Source organism: Lonchura striata, chromosome 4 (assembly GCF_050655825.1).
Source record: "Lonchura striata isolate lonStrDom1 chromosome 4, ASM5065582v1, whole genome shotgun sequence".
Lineage (NCBI taxonomy): Eukaryota > Metazoa > Chordata > Aves > Passeriformes > Estrildidae > Lonchura > Lonchura striata.
This window is the reverse complement of record NC_140706.1, coordinates 7606585-7632131: the sequence shown is the minus strand read 5'-3', so window position 1 is coordinate 7632131 and position 25547 is coordinate 7606585. Positions and strand designations below refer to the sequence as shown.

General features: G+C 44.1%; 1 protein-coding gene across 4 annotated transcripts in view; it reads left to right on the top strand.

Annotated features, from left to right (window-relative positions):
- FAM53A (family with sequence similarity 53 member A) overlaps window positions 1-6445 on the top strand; it is a 69832-nt gene extending 63387 nt beyond the window's left edge. For all 4 annotated transcript variants that reach the window (XM_021535679.3, XM_085577569.1, XM_085577570.1 and 1 more), the window contains one exon: window positions 5247-6445. In XM_021535679.3, coding sequence (XP_021391354.2) covers window positions 5247-5570 — 324 coding nt within the window. In that variant the 3' untranslated portion in view covers window positions 5571-6445. The remainder of the gene's footprint in view (window positions 1-5246) is intronic.
- The last annotated feature ends 19102 nt before the right edge of the window (window positions 6446-25547 follow it).

Genomic DNA, 25547 nt, shown 5'->3' with positions numbered 1-25547 from the left:
ACTGAACAATTGTCATTTCAAGTCATAGCCATATTGCTGTGTATTGCTGTCAGCTTGCATTGATTTTTAACTGGGTCTTTGGCATTGCAAATAGAGTTTTACCTTATTTGACTACAAGAATTGCAGCAGTAATTCTTTCTCTGCTAGAAGAAATGGTTATTATAGTTCAGTGTCTAATTACATGGCAGAATGTTAGAGGCTGTTTGCTATCATTCATATCTAGTATTCCAGTTCTTTTCTGATTACTTGCTATAGATGATGCTATAAACATTGCCTTTCTAATATATAAAAGTACATGTCAAATTTCCAGAAAGCTGATGGATAACTGCAGAGCTAAAAAAAAAAAAAGAGAACAGCATCTTTGATTCCCAAATCAGTTTGAACAGAGATGATTTTCCCATGAAGGTGTCAGGAATTTTCTTGGGATTGATGGTTTCTACATAATACCTAAATAGAAATGTTTTTGTTCACTACTTGTTTTTTAACCAGATGCAAGAAAAATAATTATGGGTCTTTTGATTTACTTCGAATGCATAACTTAAAAATCTGCAGTGGTTTTGGACTTGAACTGTTTTCCTAGACACTTGAATTATAAAATCTGATGTATTTCTATACCTTTTAATTTCTTGTTTGAAAAGGGAGAGATTCTTTCCTACTTAACTTGGGTGTTTAACTTCTAGTGCATTAGTAAGCCTCAAGCACATAACATCATGGAGACTACTATGTTGTTTTCCTCCTGTCAGCACCACTTTGTACCAGTGAAGCAGCATTTCTACTCAGCTGCAAGTTTCTTGATAGCAAAGGTTATCTGCAAACACTGGAGTGTTCACAAAATGCTCAGTGCAATTCAAGACAGAAAAGTCAGATGTCAAGAGATTTACTCTACAGAAAGATTATTGGTTTGTTACATAAACACAACATTTTTTCTTACTATTTTTCACTTCATGCATAGTAGAAGATGCAGGATTAAGATAGTGATGGGATATTTTTTAATCTGTACAACAAGTTGGCATTTCTAATAGTTTACAGTAGATATGTTTACTGTACATTAGTTTACTGTACATATCCAATTTGAATGTCACAGGTGAAGGTATTAATGTAATTAGGTGCATGGAATGAAAATTCAGATTACAGGAGGGAGGGACACTCTTCACATCTGTGTGGCTGGATGTGATGTCAGCCAGGTGATGGTTTGTTCTGTGTGATTGAGACCTGCTCAGCACCAGGCTTTTGTGTCAGTTCTTAGAGTCCTTCCTCAAGCCTCCCCCTTAGCTTCACTGAATGGAATCTCTCCAAATAACAAATTTCTATCATGGTTGGGTTTTGTTGTTGCTGAGACTCAGCTGTGACCTCTCTGAGGACAGGTTGGTGTGAGACACAAAGGCATTGTGTTGTTTGTGGTGCTCCTGATATGAAGTTTAACTATGAGTTACCATCAGTAAAGGCATTTTTGAGCCAGTCTCACTAATCTACAGGAGATATAATTCAAGGAAGTGAAGTAAGGACCTATGAAGCTCTAAAAGGGAGAAGTGCAGCCCATCTAACTTGCCCCATCTCCATCAACTGGCTAGATACAGGGAAGGAACAAAAAAGCCGCAAGTTGCTCCATGCTTGAGTTCTGCTACTTCAGTGTTTTGCTCTTGGGTTAGATGCTGATACTCCAGGAAATTCCAGAATGTCCTCATCATGAGGACCACTGCAGCATCCATATATTTCATATTACTGGTAGAGAGACCTTAACAGTCAAGAAATCCTGTGTGCCAGTCTTAAAGCAGCATCTCCTTTGCCACTGCAGGCAAAAGTCTCAGGATGGGACAGGAAGCAAGCCAAATAACCAGTCTGATTAGTCTGATGAATTCCCTCTCTGCCTAAGCCTGTGCCTTCAGGGAGCAGCCCCATCCCCTGGTGATAACTGGTGCTGAGGGGGCAATAGGATGGGCTGAGGTTTCAGGCTTCCTCTGCTCCTCAGTGAGTGCCAGCTGCTGCAGCTGCACCTCTTGAGAGCAGCTGGATCCTCACCCCACTCAGAGCCGAGGGGTGGACTTGGAGGAGGATGATGGGGGCTTGGGGGAGAAGCATGAGAACTGCTGCTCCCATTATACACTAGGTTTTCATGCACATAAATGTCTTATTTTTTCCCTTGACTACTGTAGCAAATGCTCTAGTTTTGTTAGTAAAACAAAAACCACCTTTTTATTGCTTCTTATATTTGGAAAGTGATGTATTATGGGTTTCTGAAGTGAAGGTTTAATAAAGAGTACAGACATTAGCTTCCTTTCAAGCTGCTCTGGGCCTTTCTTGTTTGCTTTGTATGGCAAGGGTCTAGAGAGATTTCTTTTATTTCCTTCTCCACCATTGTTTTTGGTACAAAGTTGGGGTTTTTTCTTAATATTCAGACATTTTATCGCCTCACTTCTTTTAAAACTCTGAGGGTTCTTTTTCCCCCTTTTTTTTCCATCACACAAAAGAATACTTCTAGCTGATTGAGTTCTATCCATTGCCAACTGTGGACTCTTTTGTCTTGCTAGTCCAGCATCCTTTATAAAATGAGGACCATTGAGCAAGTACTCGCAGGCTCCCCACTGAGCACAATTGTTCTTGAAAGGTGTGGTACTGTACCAGTGTAACATGGAAAGCTGCAGTTCAGAGGGCCTGAATGCATTGCAATTTCTACCTTTTGCTTTGTGAAAGGAGCTGGATTGTGCTGTGAGATAATAAATCCACCTATTTTTAGTTTGGTGAGGTTGTGACAAGTGGGTGAACAAAGAACCAGTTGAATGCACTTGCTGTTGTGTTGAAACCGGCTAAAAGTTCCCATTCAAGTGGTTTCAGCACAGTACAGCTAACAGGCAATTTTCCATTTATGTACACAAACCTTCTAGAAGGACAGCTGTGTGGTTGGATTAATTTCTAGCAGTAAATTGAATAAAAGATATTTTGAAGGGGGACTCAGGAATTCCTTTCTAAAGCACTGAAAGCAGAACTTTCAAAGCTTCTCTTTATTTGGTTCCTTTCCCTCCTAGTTCCTACTATAAGTTTAAAGAACTGAAAATATTGTCCCCTATATGGAGATTGAGCACATCTTGTGTTTTTCAAAGCAGTGAGGTAGATTTAGGATTAAAATATACTTTAGTATTTTTTACTTTAAAAACATACTGGTTTGCTTTTAAGTAAATATGAGAGAAATTTGTACATGTTAGTCATAGAAAGATACTGGAATGTTCTCAAATGCTTCTTCTTGAATAAAATGCAAGTGAGCTATACAGAAGCATTTTGAAAACAGGAATTTATATTATACTGAAGCTGTTTTCACAGGGGTGTAAAATTTGAAAATAGTAATATTTTTGATTATACAAGGTTATTTATCTTGGTGTTAGTCACATGCCAAACTGGATATGGGCTTTAACCACAGCTAACAAAGACTTTGAATTCCTGCTGACAGAACTATGACCAGCAGTATTTCTTTTTTCCTCAGAGTTCATCTTTGGAGTTACATAAATCAGCTCCTAGATGAGGTCTTGTTTGTCTGTTCAAACAAACTAGATTATCCCTTATAGATCTTTCTGGCCAGAAAAGTATGACTTGTTAATTAATCATCTAATATGTGTTGTGAGATATGGAAGCTGTTTGAGCAGGGGAAGAGCACAACAAAGCCCCGATCACTAGAGAAATGTGTTGCATTGTTGTGTTAAGTGTGGTGCAGGCTCAGGGAATGCTGCTGCAGTGCCAGTGATGGGGCCACATCCCATCCCAGTGCTGCTGGTCACCCTCAGCCTGCCTGTGCTGTGTCTGAGCTCCAAACCTTGAGTGCTCTCCTTTTTTTCCTTTACCTGAACTTCCCCCCCAGTGAACTTTCTGTGTAGACTTGATGTAGGTACGTCCAAGGAGCTCTGTGACCTTGCAGCACGGCAGTGGGATTGTCTGCAAGGGGTTCCACATGTAACATCAGCCTAAGGGATCAGGCTAATCCTCTCGCCCTGGTGAGGTGATCTTCATTTAACCAGCTGTAAATAAACAAGGCTAATTCAAATTTCTTCTGAATTTGTGAAGTTTTGTTTAAAAAATACCCAAAGATACTGATAAGCCTCCTTATGTGGGTGCTGGTGGAGTAGGAACCATTACAGTGTTGTCTGGAAGAGCATCTGGAATACAGCATACTAGGAATGTTGCAATGTTCCCATTTCAAATAAACAAATATGAAATACTTAAGAAATGACAAATTGGGGGAGGAAGCTGGAAATGGGTGTGAAAGTTGGTCCTTTTCCCTGTGGATCTCCTTGTAATACAATGATTCCTGTCTGTGAGACTGGAGTCACTTAACCAGTGAGAGACTGAAAATGAGTGTGACATTGTTCTGTCTTGCACCACCTCTCAGAGGAGCCATGGCTGTTTCACCTTCCTCTCACTTGGTGCTTGCATTAGGCACAATTTGGAAGTTTCTCACTTGTTAAAATTTAGGTGCTGCTCTCGGTATATTTGGTTTCTTCTTAAATGATCTCCCTAGATTCTAGCCAAGGATCCCTTACATCTCCATGAGCAGCTTAGGCATTTTTCCTTTATCTCTGATACAGAGTTAGCACATTTGCTAAGTGTTTATTTTCTTTAGCGATTGTACAAATAAAGATGAGTGCCCCCCTAGTTTTAATATCCTTTGAATTTAAACAGAATTTCTCCTGAGCTCTTGTTCAGACAGTACCCAGCTGAAAGACAAACTAAGCTGACTCCTGGAGCAAGATGTTCTCAGTAGAGGCTTGGGTTTCTTCTGTTTGAGATTACCCAAATGTGCCAGTTGTCCTGGCAGTCTCACCGAGGTGACGCCTGAGGGCTCATTGTCTGCAGGGGAAATTAATTGTTGACCAGGCTGCAGTGCAGCTGTCTGACCTAAATGCTGGTGTCACCAAATGCTCTGCTCTGGATTTGCCAGAAACCCAATACAGCAAACTGGGTGGGTGTCTCTCTTTCCTCATGTAGTTGACCAAGGGTGGGTTTTTGGCTCTTCCTGCATAAAAAAGGGGACTGTTTTTCTCACAGATGGGAATCTAGGCAAAATATCCGTGCAAAGCCTGACTGTGTAGTAAGTAAATACCATTCTTCCTCTTTCTTCGTGCCTCTCATTTCGAGGATTACTTTAAACATTCTTGAGTACATACACTCAAACCATTAAAGAATTTCAAGAATTTATTCTGTTCCTCCTGTCCAGTCATGTTTAATATAGTCATGATTTCTTTTTTTTTTTTTTATTGCAGACTTTAAAAAATTCCAAAAGTCTTTGCTCCCTTGACTATGAAGATGATGATGATGACACACAAATGAAGACAATTGTGTCATCCCCATGTGACTCAAACGATCTTATGAACATCATCACCCCCGGCTCCAGCCCGATGAAAGAGCAGCTGGACGAAGGGAGGCACCACGGGTCGTGCCAAGGTAGCTTCAAAACAAGGGATTATAAGAAAGCAGACGCCGTGTGTGAAAGCGACGAGGACACGAGTGATTGTGAGAGCACTGAAGAAGGAATCTTCCCTCTAGACTGTGGGGACTTGGACCTAGAGCAGATCGAGAACAACTGAGACTCCAAGTTGTGTGCTAGAATCAGAATTGTTCTAAATTAAAGTGATAGAGGATTACCTTTGCCATGCATAATCCATGTCCCTGAATCTCTGTATTGCCTCTCTTTGGGCCTGTGTTAGAAGAAATGTTTCAGGTGGGGGAAAAACGTGAACCATTGTTACCTGTTTAGTCTATTGGTCAATATGTGGATGATGACAACAACAACAAAAAGTAGAAGGTTAAATGTTATTTTGAACATTAAGGAATAATTTTGATTAAAAATTTCCTAACAGATATTTTGCATTTTTATGGCTTTTACAGTTCTGGAGAAAAAGCATCTCTATTTTGAAATGAATTTTCAGAAGGGCATTCTATAAAATGAAATCTGTCTACAGTGATTCTGGTGCGGGTCTATGTTGCTTTTGTTAAAGAGCTTAATGTGAAAAGTGAATTGCATAATGAAATTGGTAATAAACCTTCAGATAGAACTCTTAAATATCTGGTTGACAACTGGTCCAAAATATTTAACTGCCATCTTTGACAGTGTCTGGTTAAAAAACAACTTCATAACATGTACAAATGTTCTTTTCATACATTCAGGACTTTTTTGATCAAAATATGGTAGTGACCTTAAAGGTTAACATTTTTCATTATTTTACTACTTGAATTGTTTTCTAGCCTGAAGCAATGCTAAAATTTAGGTGGGCTAAAACTGCAAGTAGCTGCCCACCTACTTGGTCATTATGTTTTCTGTGTTTCAAAAGAATGTACAACAAGAGCACTTGAACTTTTAGACAGGGACTTTGTAATGATCAATTCCCCAGGAGGTGATCCCTTCAGCAATACTAGAAGGAAAATAGTCCTTGAATTAAATAAAATGACATTTTGCTTTGCACTTGTGTCTGTTCATGGATTTTACTGATGAAAATTATGGTAGATTCTGTAATGGGGTACTTATGCGTGGAATTTGGTGGAGGAGAAGGGCAGATTTCTGGACTTCTGAAACAAAAGTGACATCAGGTTTGTCTGGAGATCTGCAAAATAACTCGTGCTGGATCCCAGAAGTGTCTCAATGATTACATACACTGAAATAATCTCAAGTGTCATGCTGCACTCATTGCAGACTATTGCAACACACTTATTTTTTTAGTTCAGCTACAATAAGGAACTTCCTCAACAAGGGGGAAAATAATCTCAAAATGGTTAAATGGGGTAAGAAAAGGAAACCCAGATAATGGTATTTGAGTCCATCATGTTAGTGTGCTTAAATGAGCCAACTCCTACTGGAAAAAACCAAAATACAGCAACTGCTCAGCTAATGGAATATGATTAAAATATGAAAAAAAAAATCTTGAGGGATGTGCCAAAGGCTGTGGCAAGGTGTGATACAGGATCCAGCCTTGTGGTTAGGGTCAGCCTTTCATCATAAAGGGATTGGCCCTTAATTACTGAACAAGTGCACATAACTACAGCTCCCACTGCAAGTGGCAGTGGTCTGTGCTATTGATACTGGCATGTGTGCGTGGTAAGGTGCAAGGACACTGCAGAGACTTGCCAGGTTCCTGGTGTGTTCCTGCATATTGTGTGGGAGCAGTGAAGCTGCTCTCTGTTGATGAAAATCATTCTCCTTTTTCTAGATGAATAAATAAAGGAGTTGCTGTTGGAGCAAAGACTTGATTTCCTTCAGAAGCTCCTGTTGGGAATGTTTCACCCTACAGGTCTTGCTGTGGGGCAGCACGGAGCAGACAGGTGCTGGCACATACAGACATTTGGAATAATCCTGTGTGATGGAGGCTCGCTGGTGCTTCCTCCCGAAACAGCAGGTGAGGTACAGCCAGTTCCCCTCACTGAGGATGGGAAAAGTGCTGCAGTGTGGCGATGAGACACTGATGTGGGTAATGGAACAGCCCAGCTCACTCCTGGACTGCAGTTGCTGGCTGCAGAGCTGCTTTTCCTCTCTGAGTGCTCTTAATTGAGCAATAGAAGTAAGTAAAAGTGAATCAGCTTTAATGCAGGATTGTAGCAAAGGCCAATCGTACAACTGGGATCACTTAAAAGCTAATTTACCTATTTGAAAGCTCTAGTTAAAAGTGTAATGGCATGGAATGAGCAAGCTAATGTGGCAATCCATTTAGCTTTTCCTCCCCCAAGGAAGACAAGCTTCTGGAAGAAGTAAAAGAAGAAAATGCCTTGGAGGACACAGACAGAAGGAGGTTAAGATGTGCACTGTCAATGAAAAAATAACAAGAGCTGAAGCTATCAATAAGATGGTGATAAAGCAAAGGCAAGGGTAGGCAGCCACATAATATTTGTTCTAGCTTTGCAATACAGCCTGCCTGTGGTGTTGATGAATTTCTTTTGTAGGTGTTCTGTTTTCAGTCAACACAAAGCCACATTCCTACCCCATCCTTAGAGTAGGAAGGGGTTTCCCAAGGGAAGTTACAGATACATTTGCTCATGGTAACACAGGACTCAGTCTCCTGCTAAGCCAGCTGTTAAAACTCTAAATAGCCCTTTCATGGAAGCAAGCAGAAAGGAGTGGATTTGGATACTGAAGAATGAATTTCATGACAGTAGGAAGTAGTAATTATCTAGTTTAGGCTTGTGTTAGTCGGTGACAGGAAAATAAGCAGTTGAACAGCTGTGCAGTGACACTGGCAAATGAAGAAATCTGTTGGAAGGAATCTGTGCACTTTGTATGCACATTCCAGTGTAATCCCCCATGAGAACCAACAGCAAAAGGAATTGTTGGTTGAAACTTCCTTCAGATGGGGCAGGCTTGGACTTTCACCCACCCCATGAGATCAGAAGTCCTGCTCTAAAACAAAATCACAGGTGATGAACATGGCACCTTTGCACTTGTTTATAGGATGGTGTAGGGGCTGTTGGGCAAACAGAGGATGGTTTGCAAGAAGGAAAAGTGGTTTCAGAGACTGAATTGTGCTTGGAAGCAGCTGAGTGGGCTGTAAGCAGCTCTGCTCTGGGAGTGGTTTCCTTCCATCTTGCACCCAGTGTCAGAACGGAAGGCCGTGTTGCGTGGGGCTGAGGGAGTTGCTCTAGGTCACTTATCTTACATTTTTATTACAACCTGGATAACAAAGTAATATGCACGTTAAATCTGCAGTCAACAGGAAACTGGACAGATGTGAAAGATAAGATAGCATTAGAATTCAAAATAATCTTGTAGAAATGGTTGCAGCAGGGAGGAGATGGTGGGGAAAGACAAGATCCTTTTTAGCAAGGCACTAAATTTAGGTAGGGTAAAACAACTGCACAAATTCAGAGTTGTGACAGCTTGTATGCACTGTTTCAGATAAAGCTGGTCCTACTGGTGGTAGAAAAGCTTCAGGGTGGAGTTCACAAATGGTAGTGCATTTGGTGAAATTCAAGATAATCCTGTACTTTAGAGGTGCAACTTGAGACACTGCACGTAGGGCAGGAAATGGCAGTGGAGAGTGGTGTGACTGATACCTTGGAAATGTGGGAAAAGGCACTTGTGAGGATGCAGTGGGAGGATTGAACTTGGAATCATATGGTAGATGGGGCTTAAATTGTAGCTAGGATGAGTGATAGTTTTTTCTAAGGCTAAATAAAAAAAAAAAAAAGGGTAGGGAGTCACTGAACAGATGTGTGGGGAGCCAGTAGAAGCTGTTCCATAAATGGAGATCTGTTAAGAGCAAGCATCTGTCAGCAGCAATAGCTGTGTTACAGCTTGCTTTGGGGCAGGGGACATGGCTGGCTGACTTTCCACAGTGCTTTTCCTCTGGATCCTGTCCTGTTTTCCTCTGGATCTGTGCAGCATGCATCTCCAAGCAAGCCTTGATATTTCAAGGTAAATAAGTGCTGGAGGAAGAGCAGCTGAAACTAAGGTGGCAAGGAGAGCACTCTGGAGCAGAAAGGAAGGAGCTCCCATGCGGATCCTGCTCAGTGATGGCATTGTTAGAATATAGGCCCCTGTGGTGTAATGTTGGGCTAAATCATCTCTCAGAAAACCATAAATATTTATTTTTGTGTATGCAGGTCCATTCTGAGGGGTGGTGCCTAGTGAACTTACCTTTGCTTTCAAATCACGGGTGAAGTTGCTGCTTACCTGTTGGTGTAAAGATGGCCTCTGCCATTCCTCTGGAAACCCACAGGTTTGTTGGAAAGCCCTCAATGGAGGTTGCCACATGCCAGAATATTTTTTCTCAATCTGTTCACTTGTGTTTATTTTGCAAACGATGCATTGTTTGTTTTCAAAAGTACCTGAGTCTAGATCTGTGTGCTTGCAGTTGGGCTCTCACAGCAGGGCTCACCCTTTCATTGGGAGTCACCCAGTGCTGCTCAGCAGATCACCTGGGATGTTTCCTTCAAGGTCTTGTCATTAGAAGAGGTGACACAGCTGCACTGGTGGCATGTGTACACATGCTCACCCTACCTGGACCTGGTCCAGGAGCTGCAGGCTGACACTTCCAAAACATCTCTGGACCTTTTCATCACCATTATAAAGGAACAAGCATCAAATAGTTGGGATCTGGGGCCCTGCTTGCTGTGGCTGCTCATCCTTGGGCCCCTTGGTGGAGCTTGTTAGTGGTTTAAAGGACACAAAATGCAGTTTCAGTGAAGCATTGCTGCCATATGCTGAGGAGCCAAATCAGGTGTGTTTTCAAAATGAGTTTGGACATCAGTTGTTTTGGAGTTTGTGCGTAGTTAACGTCATCCAACTTACGGCTCCTACCACCATCTGGTCATCACAATAGTCACTGGCATCCTGAAATGCTGGGTATTTACTAGGAGAAAATGAGGCTGCTTTCACTATCTGCAGCTTCTTGGACCCATCAGCAGTACTGCTTCTACAGATTTTTGCTGTTGTAAAATGCCTTTGAGATCTACACTTGGAGTGCTTTGAGCCAGGGAAGCATGGCATAAACACCATGGAAACAAATCTAAAACTTCCTTAGAGTAGCATTTCATTTCTTAAACTCTTTAAAACCCAAACCACAAGTTTAAATGTTTCATGATGGTTCAGCTTGGATGACAAGCTGTGATCTTCTCATTCAGGTGATCTTGTGTGATGTGAGCGGTGATGTGAATTGGAAGTGAGGACTATTCTGTAGAGTACTCAAAACTTGTGTCCCACTTTCCCAAATAGACTTGGCTGAACTCAGTGTGGAGTGAGGATGTACTCCCAGAGCACTCAGGTATGGGCTGGGATGGTGTCCACTTTTTTTTTTTTTTTTTTTTTTAACTCCATCTCACAGCTACTCTGCATCAGGTGAGGGTTTGGGACACTGTCTGAACAGGTTTCTGGAAGTGTCAGAGCTCATGATGAGGTGGCTACAGCAAGGGAAAGGTCACTGCTGTAGCCCTTGCTTGTGATTTTGCTGCATGACTCTGCTTCATTCTCCCAAAGCTCTTTCCATGCACTGAGATGTGTTCCCATGGAAAATGGACCGTGTTGTTACATGAATGGACAATCTTGCATAATGCAGAAAGGTGCACAAGAGCAAACTGTGAGTCTATAGGCAGCCTTGACTCTGCTGTTTTCTAATTCTGAGGGACCATTCAGTGTTTACCTGTCTCTAGCACAGTTTTGAAAACATTATGTGATACAAATCTTCCACTGAAACAAGATACGAAAACATGCTAATTGTGCAGATTTGGCCATCAGTATTGTCATGACCTTTATAAGTCCTGTGAGGAGCAGCTGAGGGAGCTGGAGAGAAAAAGCCTGGAGAAAAAGAGGCTGAAGACAGACCTTGTCACTCCACAACTCATGTAAGGAGGTCAGAGCCAGGTGGGGACCACACTTTCTCCCAGACAGCCAGTGAGAGGATGGGAGGACAGAGCCTCAAGCTGCTCCAGGGGAGGTTCAGTTTAGACATCAGGAAAAATTTCTTCATAAAAAGAGTTGTTAAGCCTTGGAACAGACTGCCCAGGGAGGTGGTGGAGTCACTGTCCCTGGAGGTGTCCAAGAAGTGACTGACCACAGCAGTCAGTGCTGTGGTCCATTTGACAAGGGGGAGGTTGGTCAGAAGGTTGGACTCAGTGACCTTGGAGGTTTTCTCCAACCCAAATGTCTCTGTGTCATTCTGTGTGGCCACATCAGAGTCGGTCTCTATGCAAGCATACAGCCTAAGATTACTGCATTTATTGTCTGATAGAATGGATCCACCAGAGAGGAAATAAGATACATGTTTTGCAGATGTCTTCATAGCTTTTTACTTGCCAAGAAGGCAATGTCCATGCCTAGGGAGCAAAGGATTTACTCTGGAATTTAGTCTGGCTATTACAAGATGATCTAGTTCTGGTTTTCCCCTCTGACTCATAAGAGTCCCTAATGTCTCCCCATCCCCATCATTCTGTTCTGTCCTCTGTACTGCTCAGTTACATCCATTATCCTCTCTCCATTTGGAAAATTATGTCCAGAGCTGGTTTGTTGGATGGATGTGGGTGGTGTGTGGGCTACCTGGGCAGTGAGAGAGAGCTGGGACAGCAGGTGTGTGCCCATCCCATGTGAAAGGTTTAGAGAGCTGAGATGCTGAAATTTCCAATCTCAAATAAGAGTTTACAAATTGCTGTGTTTCTACACCTTGAAGGAAAGGTCAAAATTGGATGAAACTTTATAGGAATCAAAAATGCTGATTTTTGACATGAGTATTGTGAGTTCCTATAGATTCTAAGGCTTCTTACCTAGATGGTTGGTGGTTTGTTTTGGTTTTGGTGTTGAACCAGTTTAGCTTTTTTTTCAACAAATGTAAGGAATTATTCCAAAGCAAATATCTACCAAGGAAGAACTTCAGCCTGAACACCTTTAGGTCATTGGAAACAACTCTAAATCAGGATCTTGTAAAAAAATGTTGTTGGTCTGGGACCTCCTCTCCATCATGTAGGGCAGGATGAGTGTCTGACTTGCCTGTCTGATGTGGATGTTCTGCTTCAAATGTCATACTATTGGAATCTGTATAGGCAGATGGGAAAATGGTGACAGAAACAAAGAGGAAAAACACACAAAATTCAACAGAAATAGCAAAATTTGAATAGGAAAAAAAGTCCAATATATGCAATCATAATTTAAACCAAAAGGGTTGTGGCACAATGTTTGAACTGTAGCAAATGCAAGTTGTTCTACCCAGCATATTTTTGGTCTAAAACACACATTCATTCTAAAGGAAGGAATTTCTTTAAGTCAGCCTTACTCAGGGCTAGTGGGAATGGCTGGGATAGTCTTTAGGCACCAATTTCTTTGAGTTCTTGCCAAGAGAAATTTCCTAAACCTATTGCCCTTGAAAAAAAGAATGTGAATTTAGCTCACAGGCAGGAAAGCACTGGGACTGTTCATTTTATTTGTGCATACACAAAGCTGTTGAGACCTTGAACCCCTGAAGACACCTGTATCTTGCACAGCAAGAGCTGCTCAGAACGGTAGCGGTGACTCTCAGACAGGAAAAGAGCAACTTCAAGATGTGCCTTTTTATGCTAATTTGTGTAGTGCTGCGTTTTCACAGATTCCAATGTTCAGAGTTACACCTGTTCCTAAATCTACCTACAAAGGGCAGCACCCAGCCTCATTCCCCTGGCAGCGAGGGCTGTGTCCCAGTGGATGTGTTTCACTGGGATATTTGTACACCCAAACAAACCCAACGGCTGGCGAGGGGCACTTCCAGCTCCCGGCACAGGAGATGCTTGGGTGGGGGAAAAAGCTTGAATATGCAAACGGGGTGAGCCAGACATGGGGACAAAAGGGTGATATAATCCATTTTGCCAATGGCCAGCTGTTCAGCTGCCCCACTCTTCCCGTGGATAGTCATGCAAATTGAGGGGGCACAGGGAGGCAGCTGGACCACGGCTGGGGCTGGGAGATGAGAGCTGAGCCTGCTCCTCAGCCAGGCCTTCTGTGTGCCCCCAGTGCCTTGAGATGAGCTTTGCTATTTGCCTGCTGAGAGTTTGCCTTCAGCATGCCCCAAAAATCCATTTGTTAGGGGAGGAATGCTGGATTCCCTGCTTTGGTAAAGCAGGCTGGGTGACTGCCCTGCCTGTGGCCCTGCTCCTCCCTCCCACCCTCATCTCTTCCATGAAAAAAGTTTTTTCAGGAGAAAAGTTTTGTTTGAAGCTAGGCACAGGGGTGTGAGAAATTGTGATGTTTCAGCAAACATCCAGGCTCTGCTACAGTGAGTTGGCTTGTCCCGTGTTGTTCTTATCCCTGTTTTAATCCCTCTGACCATGTGCTGAGGCTCCTGGGGTGGAGTTCCCACCTCTCCTCATTGCCCTGGTGTCAGATTTGCTCTGCAGTGAGGTGGAAAGCTCCAGGTCTGGGAGACATCTGGGTGGGTCATGCCACCTGAGCTCAGCTCCCACGGGGTGTGTGGGGTTCCAGCATGGGGGCAGCTGCATCCCCCTGCCAGGCTGTGAAATGGGGTCTCAGGCTTGGATATCAATGCTGGGGAGCAAGGGCTGGCTGACCCCAGCCAGGGAGGAAGGCAGTCCAGGCACGGGACAGGACATCAGCCTGCATGACTGTCCTGGCTCCAGTGTCCCTGGTGAGGAGCTGTGGTCTGGCACCCTACAGCATCATTGGGACAGGGACTGGTGGCCTTGGGCTGGGCTGAAACAGGGTCAGAATGCCTCATAGGCCTTTTACAAAGGGCTGAACCCCTTCCCTCCTCCCTACCTTGTGGATCCCTGTCAGTCATTGTGTTTCTCATCCCTTGGCAAACACACAGCAGTGCCTGGGATCTCTCCCCACTGAAGCCATAGCACAAAATCTCTCCAGAGCTGCCCACTGGGAGTGGATGAGCTGCAGCAGCACCTCTCCCTTTGTCATTGCACGTGAGTGGTTGCACAACACACACTCCTGTAGAATTGTTCCTGGAAAGCCTTTCATGTGTCCAACACTGACACCAAAACCCCATCACGATTCAATGGATGACAAGGGCAGGGATGCTCTGCCCTCAGTGCAGCCAGGGCACTGAGCTCATGGATGCAGGGAATCCAGCACCCTCCTTTTGGGCAGAGGTGGGAGAAAGGCTGGGAAAATAGCATCAACAATTCATCTGGCTGAAGGCCAAGCACAGTTTCAGGTATTGAAATCCACTCCTGCAAACTTTGAACTGCAATTTGGCATGTAAATTGTTGGGCTCTTGAATGAGAAATTGCATTGCTTGGAGAGGGGGAATCAGGAGGGACAGACAGGCAGGGGGGGCTCATGGGGGTCTGGGGCAAAGCTGCTCATCGTGGTGAGATGTCTGTGGGGAAAGAAGGTTGTCTTGGATGGGCAGGTCAGTATATGGGTTTCCAAAGCCAAAGGAAAAGACTGAATCATAGACAGAAAGACATTGAGCCAAGTTTGAGCACTGCAAGCCACAGAGAAATTTACTGGACTTGGCAGAAATATCAGCTGCATGTATCAACACTTCCAGATGTGTAGTGAACCTTGTTCTCCCACAGTCTTCCTATCCTAAATATTAACTGGATGCAACTTTCAGATCCTGCTATGCCCTGCTAGGGAGAAATCCAATGAGGTGGTGGTAAAGAATGAAGAAAAATCTTACCATCATCTGTAAAGAGTAGGTGCTTTACCCAGAAACACCCTTTTTGACTTATCAAGACCTTGTCTGAAACCTGACTCATTCTCCATGTCTCACTCTCTCACCTGAACGTTGGTACTTCTACCAATGATAATCATTGAAAATAGCTTTTACAGTCTAATTTTAATGCATTTTATGAGTAGTCCATCTGAAAACACAACACATTACTATGGAGATAGTCCAGACTACTGGGAAAATTATGTCTCTTTACTGCCTGGTAGATTGTTGAAAGTTTTCAGTAAAAGGTCTTTCAGAATCACAATTAGTTCCCTTTTTTAGTCTTTCCTTTGTAAGCGAAATGTAAGGTCTGATTAGTGGAGAAATCTGTCATTTCCCTAATGAGGTTAAGTGATTAGATGAAGGAAATTCATGACCACAGTATGTACTGGCCTACAAGCTCCATGCAGCAGTTTGTGCTTTCCAGACAGGGAGCAATTCAGCCTCCTGGCCATCATTTGGTTTTTTTGCATCAGGGATAGAAATATGCTTGTTTTACTGACCACAGGACTGTCAGGATGATTCTTGGCTGTGGACACCAAGGGAAGATCTCCTCCAAGAGGCTGTGCTTTCCTGGTTGCACCTGCTTAGACACTGCAATGCCAGTGCACACTTTTCCAATATTTTCTTGTGCACTTTGGGGACTGCACACTGCTGACAGAGCCTGCAGCAGAGCTGGGGGCAGACTCAAGGGTGCTTCGGTCTCCCCTGTGCTGCTGAATGGTGCTGGAGAACTGGTCCTCAGGACTTTTCACATTTAACATTTTCTCTCCCCTGGTTCTCCCAGCAGGACCCATGTGCCACAGCACCCTTGGCATCCTGGCTGCAGCTACTTTCTCTAACACAAGGCTTCCCTAGTGGATTTTATGCATAGTTTTGTAGCCTGACTGTTTTATTTTTTAATTTTCCCGCTCTGGCTGGAGGCTGACAAGGTCTGTCTCCTTTCTGCCTGCTGAGCCTCAGCAGGTTTCAGTTGGAGCAGTTTAACGAACGTCAGCCGTGGCCTCATTGTGCTGCCTTGTTTTTGTGGGTGTCTGCACCTTTCAAACCAGCCCCAATTAGAAGAGTGGGGGAGAGAAGAGGGGGGAAAGAAAGGAAGTAAATAGAGGCAAAATGATTCAGTTTTCAGCAAATGTGCAGCCTGTTTGTCAGACAGATGGAGCCACGTAGCGGATGGCTGTGCTGCAGCCTGGCCCCCGAGCAGGTGGGTATTTTGGAAACGAGGAGCGGTTTGTCCCGCTAATTCGCGGCCGCGTGGCTCACACAGGACATATGTTGATTACAACTTGCCTCAGCTCCTGCTGTTGCAGGCATCAGAACGTGTCCACCCCTCCCCACCGAGTTTAAAGAGGAATTGCTGGAATAAAAACAAAGAGGAAAAAGTTACAGACACTTGTTGCATTGGAGTGGGAAGGACAAATGAGGGTTCGGAGCCACCCAGGCACGATTTCACTGAAGTACTAATTGCCAAGTGCTTTTCATTAAGAGACCATCGTGGTTGTCCCAGCAGCATTTTGAGCATATATGCAGATGGGCAGATGGCCTTTTGCTGTAGTAGAGGCAGACGCATCTAGTGTTACAGATGGATTATTATGTTGATTCACCACAAAAAAGAAAAACTTATCTCACAACAGGGCACTAGTTGGAGCACAGTTCCTTCTTGAGCTTATGTTTCTTCTCAGTATTGCCAGCTTTGAGCTGCTTGAAACACAGTTTTCAATCAGCAAGGCTAGTGTTTTCCTTTCTGTGCAGCATAAAAGAACAAGAAAAAAGTTTAAGGGCTTGTCTAAGAGTAAAATGGTCCTTTGGTGTTGTATAACTTTAACTGCTGCTGGGCAGGGAAGGCAGCTTTCCTAAGTGGTACTAACTCTTCATATTTCTAACTTGTTCTGAACTCTGGTCATTTCTAGGTCATTGTCATCAGGAACAGAAACATCGTGTTGCCCTTATGGGAGAAAAATCAATTAAAGCTGAAGTTAACTTGCCCAGAAGATGATGGTTTAGCCCCAAGCACTGTCACAGCAATTGGGTTGGTAGATATGAGTCCAAATGTGCGATCAACCACTATGGTGGGATGAAAATGGAGCTGCATGGTGTCTTGCCTGGTTATTTTGAAGGATTACACTTTGTGCAGTGCAGGGGCAGAGGAAATGTGAGGTCTGCTTGTCCAAGGGGAGCAAGAGGTGGATGGGTGAATTATGTCAGACCATGGCTTTCCTTGATAAATCAGTCTTCTTCCTGCTCCCATAGTGATCATCCTGGGCTGCATATTTTGTCATAGTCTTCTCCAAGGTAGTTCTTTTCCTGTGGACATCCTCCATGGGACACTGGAGAGTCATGTACAGCCTCTAATGTCTCTTGTCACCAGCTACATTGCAGTTGTGACAAGAATATCACTCTTGTTTCACTCTGTTTAAAAAAAAATGGAGGGGGAAAATCTCATTTTCTGCTTGACCTTGATATCTGAATGCTCAATTTTGCATCCATTAGAGAAACTCATTTCCTGCTCCTTATCTGTCCAGATTTTGTAACTAGGTGCTGTCACCCTGAGCAGAGCTCTACCAGAAGTTTGGCCAACAAGAGAAAAGCAAACAAAAAGATGAACTTGGAGATATGAAATCTGGAGCTGCACCTGTTGCAAACAAGGCTATTCTGAAGCTGTCTGTCATTTCATACTTCAATAATTAAGCAGCAGCAGAAGGTCCCACTAATACGAGCAGAAATTGCCCCACAACTGAGATGTGCATCCCTATGCTTGTGTCACTCTGCAGTAGCTGTCTGTCCTAAGATCACAACTTTTACCTTTATGAGGTGTGGTTTAACACACCCACCACCCTAGGGAGGTCTGGGGAGTTGAAAATCCTCTGATCACACTGGCATTTCTCCAAATAAAGGGGGAATTTGTGTGTCAAAACCTGAAAATTAGCCCCCAGAGGCAGCTTAAATTTGCCATTGTTACTTGGGCATATGTGCCTCCCACCCAGGCTTGATGCAGGATTTCAGATTTCCAGATGTGTCTAGACAGTCATTAGATAGATGAGCATCTGTTTCACAGGCTGCCTCAATGATATGTGTCAAGCTTTGGGTCCAAACAGTCCCCCTGAGTACCTGCACATGGGGCTTGGTGATGCTCAGTGGGGCTGGGAGCTGCTGGGGACTCCAACATGTGATGAAAGCCTGCAGATAAGGGATATCTTCAATAAATAGGCAGGACATTTATCTATGGTTACAGAACAGACAATCATGGAAGGCAGCAGAACTTAGACACAGATGTAAAATACCAGGAAAAAGGGGTTATATAACATGAAGAAATATTGCACAATGCAGGGAAAGGGATATAGTCCTTAAACCAGAAAATGACCTTTTGGTTTTAGTTTCTGAATTACATCAGCTGAGATTATGCAATGGTCAACCTGACTGTAAAACAAGGCAGCTGAAATTTACCTGCACCCCCACCACATGAGTCGACAATTAATGTTTGCAAGGCAGTTGGAGGACTTTGGATGAGTGATTCTGCACTACAGAGACACCTTTGGAGCCTCCTTGCTGAGGAGCAGCAGCCAGTGCCTTCACGTATCTGTGCACAACCACACATGCCCATAACAGCTTTCCCAAAGGAATGTTGTGGTTTCCAGCATGCACAAGACATAGTCCACTGTTAATTAATTAACTTCACCCTCCAATGCCTAGTGCCTGGAGACTCTGTGGCCACCCTACAGATGTGTTGTCATAATCAAAAAAGGAAATGGTTTTTGTACTGGGAATACAAATCCAGGCCAGACACCTGCTGTGGGTCTTCCTGCCCTTGATTTCATCCTATCAGAGCATGGAAATATATCTGCTTAAATGTGCCACCTGTACCTAACAGCATTAACTTCAGCAGTCCCTACCCCCTACAGCTGTCTGATGCTGCCAGCGTGACATTACTTCCCAAGGTCCATGGGAGGCACAAAAGTGAAGTGACTGCCAGCACAGGAAGCTGTTTAGGGCAAGGTTTGGTAGAAGGTCTCTGCCTTCAGCTGCTCCCACTCTCATTTTTATGACCTGATTTTTCAAAGAGCCTCTTGGATCTAGGGAAAAATCCAGACTGTTTATTTGCCGTGCCTACCTGGGATTTGAAATACATTGTGAAAATCCGGCCCAAGTATTTCTTCTAGAACTAAAAAGAGGAAAATTGTATTTCTTAGAGCTATAATTGTCAAGAAAATGCTGGTGTCTTTGTTATTTGAGGCAGAGCCTTGAGACTTCTCACGTCTATATTTTGCTGGGAGGCACTATCCTCCCATATGGCTCTGGAAAACAAGGCAGTCAAAGCAAAGACTGAGGGAATCATAGGATAGCAGTGATAACATCTTCTGTGGAGATTACAGTGACCTCATTGCTTTGCACTGTGATTTGGTTGTCTGTTTTGGAAAAGAAAGTGAATAAACCAGGGGGAAACAAGCAGCCCATAATTTTGAGGAAAAAGACAAGAAAACAAACTCTGGCTAGGAGCTTGTTTCTACAGGAAAGAGAACTCTTTAGCTATCTGCAAAAGATGGGCTTGAGTTGGCAACAAGCTTTGAAGGTGGAAGACAGCATGAGCGTTGGGGTTCTGCTGCCTTTGAAGCCATCTTTGTGCCAGCAAGGACTAGAGCTTCTCTGAAAAAAAAAAAAAAAAAAAAGAAAAAAAAAAGAAAAAAGCAAGCTGGTGTTTCACAGAGAGAGCTGATAAGAGCAAGTGGTTTGCAGCTAAACCAGGAGATAAACAGGTGTCTTAAAACGCCTTCTATGTATCCAGGCCAGGATGAGAAAAGGGCAGCTCTTTTCTCTGCTGACTGTAAAATCAGGAAGCAACATCTGCAAAGTAGAAGTTGTGTTAATGTTTGGTAGGGTCCCATCCACTCTGGCTGAGGTCTCCTGTTTTCTAGGTGATTCACATCATCCACAGTCTCCATCCTCTCCTCCTTGCAGAATTCCAGTTTCCAAGCTGTCAGCCCCACTGGATAAAGGAAGACGCTGGCTCAGTTTGTTAAGACCATGCCGAACATTTATAGTATAGAATGAAAAAGTAAAGGTGAAATGTGCAGCCCAGGGCTCCCAGTTCTTTCTTGTGTGCTCCTGGGAATGGAATTTTTGTCCATTGGACTTGAGCTGCTCTAAAAAGCACAGAACAAAAGCTGATCTTAAAAGTGATCCGCAAAGGAATAAATGGCAGGCTCACTCTTTGTTATTCATGTATGGTGCTCAAAGAGCACTTGAAATGGTTGGGATTTTCTGTTGAACATTTTCTTTTTTAAAATTCTGCTTGGGTTTTGTGGGGTTTGGGTATTTGTTTTAGCAGTGGCTCAAGCATATGTCCCTCCTGAAAAACATTATGGCTGGCTGGGAAACCCATACATTAATAACATGAGGGGACACATGAGAGTGAAATGGGCAGAAATGGGAAAAGCTGGGTGGTTGGAGGGGTGATATTCTCCAAGAGGCAGCCTGGCTTTTGTCTCTTACTTAATTTTATTCCTGCCCGCCCTGCGCTCTGTGCCACACGATTTACTCACTGAATCATGCTCAGCAGCTGTATTCACAAGCTGGCATAAATTTATTTTCGTCTGCTGGCCAATTACACCAACTGCCTCAACTGTTGTTTATTTTCTTCTGTTGCATCCTCTTGAGTTACTGTTAACAGTGTCCCTTTTGAGTAGAGATGGGCTTTTTGGCATGGGGGTCTGTCGGCCTGCCAAACTAATGGACCATATCTGTTATTTAACTAGTTGTAAAGGCTCCAGTTTCAGGACAGCTTGCAGTTGCTGTGGCCACCTGTAGCACATTGGCAGGGCCAGAGGCCACTGCCCATGTGGGACGTATCACCCCACTCAAGAGAGTCCCTGGGCACTGACCTGCCCTCAGGGGACACCTTTGTGGGGAACAACTGTCCTTCTGTGGCTGAGTGTCACCTCCTGAGGATGGGTGGCACGAGTTGGGCCTCACTGCCCACGAGGTCCCAGCTCACAGATGCTCTGGAGGCTGCTCAGCCACAGAGAGGCTGTGGGAGGGAAGAGCCCCACAAGGAAACAGCCCCTGAATGCCCAGGGGAAGAGGTTCAATGAAAGGAGGATTTAGTCAGCCTGAAAAGCAGCTTAGGGTGAGGACATCTTTCATGCAGTGCAGCTGTAACTCTGTCCCATTTTGAGAGGCATCTCTGTGTACCAGAGAGACCAGCAAGGATGAGCTCCTACCTTGGCAGGATGCTTTGGGCACAGAGCATGGGCATCCTGCAGGGTCTCCTCTGATTCCTTCTCTTATCTTTGTAGGATCTGCACTAGGATAAGCTAGGCCCCACAACTGCATTTTCCTGTTTCAAGGGAAAAGTGGCTCTTGTGTTTCCAAACTGAGGTTTGGCTCCTATTTTTAAAAAATCATCTTAAACCAGAGCCCTACAAGCATCACTGCAGGAACAAGGGCTCTGCAAGTGCCACAGCAAATGCTGCCTCCTTGCCAATGCAATCTGGACAGGACAATGTCTTTCCATAACTCTTTGGCCACATGCCTGAGGTTTGTAGGCTAAAAGTGCTCACAGATGAGCATGACAAGCAAACTCAGCAGCCTCGAGGGGTGAGATCTTCATTCCCTTTGAGCCACTTTCATGAGAAACCCTGTGTGATCCCGTGGCAGAAGGGCCTCATTTCTAGATGTGCTGTTGGCTCCTTGTCAGCCGCAACTCTGCCGTGTGGTAAGCACATTGCTCTCTTTTTCAGGATTTTTCATAGAGGTACACAGAGAGTAAGAAAGAGAAAACAATTTCTATTTCTGCTCCTTGTTTTTCCTATGTGGAATGCGTTTAAAGAATTGTTTACCTGGGGTAATTACTTGATTGAATTCTAGTGAGAATTGTTTGAGCCTGATGGCCAATCCAATCCACCTGTGTCTAGTCTCTTGCGAGAAAGTCACAAGTTGTGAGTTAGATATGGTAAGTAGAAAAAGCAAGTATGTAGTTTTAGTATCTCCTTTAAATAGTATATTAATGTAATGTAGTATAATTATAATAAATAAATCATTCAACCTTCTAAACCAGAGTCAAACATCATTATTTCTTCCCACCAAGTTCACCTACATTTATAATACTGCTGGACACAGGAGTTGCCTGCATGCTTTTAAGAGCCACAGTTTCAGTGGGTGTTTGCCTTTGTTTGGAGGCAAAAAGCTGTGCTCTGAAAGCAACCTCTGAGGCGTGTGGCTTTCTGTGCCCCAGAGAGTGGCAGGACACTCCAGCAAAGTTGGGCCTCGCACTGCCAAGTTTGGAGTGGTTTTCTTCTCCCAAGTGCTCGGGGCTCTCTGGAGCAGAGGTTGCCCTGGAGGCTCACCCATAGCCCTCAGAAAACTTTCCAATAAACAGCAAAGACCCACGGGGAGGCTGACAAGATGGAAATCAGTCCCGCTCTGACCTTTTGTTCTTCCCCTCCTCTTTTGTCTCAAAACTAACAAGGTGTCGCTTGATTTGTTGCTCCAAGAGCTGCCAGATGGAAGTGGAACTCCTTCCTTTGGAGCTCGTGGTGGGGCTCAGCAAGGCCTGAGAGGAGCAGGGAGGCTTGAGGGGCTCAGCTCCCTGCATGGCTGTGGCTGGACCCCATTTCCAGCTGGGGACACGCCACCTGCAATGCACACTTAGAAGAGGACATCAGTACCCCCACAGCCACTGTCTGCAGTGGGATTTTGGGGTACAAGGGTCCAGGGCATTATCTCAGCCCGCTGTCACTTTTTGTTTGTTTACTTCCATAATGTTGGTGATGTGAATGGGGAGGGAAGCCTTTTGTTTATGAAATGTTCTCTCCAGCCTTTCACTGCAATCTCCCAGAGCACCAGAAGGTGGTCAGGAAATCTTCCCTTTGTTAATGAGGCTTGTCCTGCTCTGAGGGGACAAAAAGCCATGGCAAGAAGCAGCTCTCTCAAAGAAGATCTCTTCAAAATTGAGCAAAAAGGTCTGGTCCTCTTCTGTGTTATCTATTCCATCGCTTTCAGATTTAACTGGCCTCTGAAAATATGAATGGATGAGAAAATTCTGTGATACAGAATTTGTCCTGGAGACTGGAAGCCTGGTGTAGTGATAAGGATACACAGCTCAAGTTGTGTATCCTTAGGTTGTGAACAAGAAGTGGGAGTGAGGGCTCTGCTGCATGCCTGAGTTACCAGGTCCCATTTCTCTTCACCTGGCCCCTCTCTATCCTCATGACTGATCCTGTGTCTGAGACATCTTCCAAGAACCACTGGGCTTTGAGTCTTTTCCAGGTGGAAGAAGAGCTGTTTTCTCATGCCCTAGGTAAGCTCCTGCCAGCAAGCAGTGTCACACAATGCAGCTTCCAGCAGCTGTTCTCAGGTTCTGCAATGCTTCAGAAGCTCTCACCTCCAGCACTTGGCTCTGCACCCACAGAGACTCCTGACTCCTCTTTGGCAGCTGGAGCCCCAGTGAAACCATGAAGGGAGCTTCCTTCCAAGACCCCTTCTTTTCCTCCTGCCCAAGACTCCAAAAGAGTGTGTGAGGATTTGGATCCATTACACATCTGCAAAACACAAGGCTGTTATACTTGTGTGGCTCAGTGGGGCTGAGGTGGTTAATGACTAACATGTAGATCTGCTCGCTTCATGGGTGAACCTGAGTAGGTGTTTTCAGAAACAGCTGAGCCAGTTTCCCCTGTCAGGATGGGCTTGGGTGCCAGCCAGCTTTCCTGTCACACTCTCTGCTTGCAAAACTTTGTGGGGTTGAGTTTTGTTTTCTGAAACCTGTCAGGCACAACTAAAACGCAGAAGTGGCATTGCTTGGTTTTGCAGGGCTCCATAACAACATTCTGTAAGAAGCAGAACAACATTCTGTAAGAAGTAGAAGTCAAAATATAACTGCCAAAAATACTATTGCATCCATGACTTACACATTGGTTATACTAGGAGCAGAAGCCCTAATCCAACTGGATGATGGTTATCATACCAAGAGCTCAAGGGTCTGTACATAAGTGTCTGGAAATCTGGGTCTGAGAATGGGTGGGAGCTCTATTCCTGACCATTTTAACATCCTAGCTCTTGATAACACACAGTGTAAATATTCCAGTGTATTTTAGCACTTTGTATGAAAATCTTTCTAGAAAGGATTGTCCATCAGACACAAATTTGTTCAGCTGTCAGAAAAACACTTGGCAGTTCAGGTCTCTGCCTCTTATGGCAACATGTGGCCCAGAGGTGGAGAAAGTTCTTCATGATCCAAGAGGCAGACAGCTTTTTTTTCACTGGACTCATTACTTGGGAACAGTTACAGGCAAGTCAAATTTTGTGCACCAGGCCTGATTTGGCCCATGGTATGTAGTGTGCCCAGGCCTTGTGCTCCAGGCTGTTGAACCTGCCACAGCCCCTGACACTAATTTTTGTGCAGAGAGCAGAGATTTCTAGAGCAATTACTTCTCTTACAAAACTGGAAATAGGAGTTTCCACCCACTAATAAGTAAATAAGTGAACAGCAGTGGCCTTGAACTGGAATCCCTGCTGTTCCTGATGCCACTTGAAGACTACACGGTTGCTACAATCCCATCATGGAGCCTGTGGGTGTGAAAGATGCATCTTATGTTGAACCATTTCTCTTTTTTTCTTATCACACTTGAGCACTTGTGAGTCAGAGATCTCTCTCTTGCTTTCTTCCCTTCTCTCACTCTCCCTCTGCAGGCTGTAATGGGGGGTTTCTGGTAGACCTTGTCACATATGAAATTTGGCCACGCAGAATGAAATATTTAAGTGGTGTCAGGCTGCTAATTGTCCTGTCTTCTGCACACGTTATGGGTGGCACCTGGGTGTGAATTGTGCATATTTATGCTTTTTGCAAGGAGCCTATGCCAGGGTCAGAGGAAAGCCAGTCTGCAGATGGAGCAGCCAGTTTCTGGTGTCACTGCATGTGGGGACACACCCCACCATCAGCTCTTTGCAAGCTGCAGAGCTCACACAGGCACTTGGCAAACAAATGCCACTCCAGGTCTCTGATCAGCATTTCCCTCCCCAAAATTTGAGGGTGTGCAATGGACTTTTAATTTTGTACTCTGCCCTCTTCTGATAAACGTTACCACTATCTTTTTCAAAACCTCTGGCCTGGAATTTTCAGACAATTATTCTCATTTATATCAGCTCTTTTTCTGTGCATGGCTAGGATGATTTCTCCCACATAAATTAATCTGTATTTATTGATACTGAATTTTAACTGTGGCTTCATTTCTTGGCTACTCATTGTCATCTTTCCACCATAACTCACACTCAGGCTTAGTTCAGAAAATCTTGAAGAACTTTTAATGCTTGATCATTGGTCATTTCACCACTCATTCTCTTTCCAGATGACTATGATTTCAATAATCACCTGAAATTCCAGCACAAGTTACAAGGTGTGGATGACTTTCCAGAAACTTCTTCTGTTACATATGTCAGAATGGA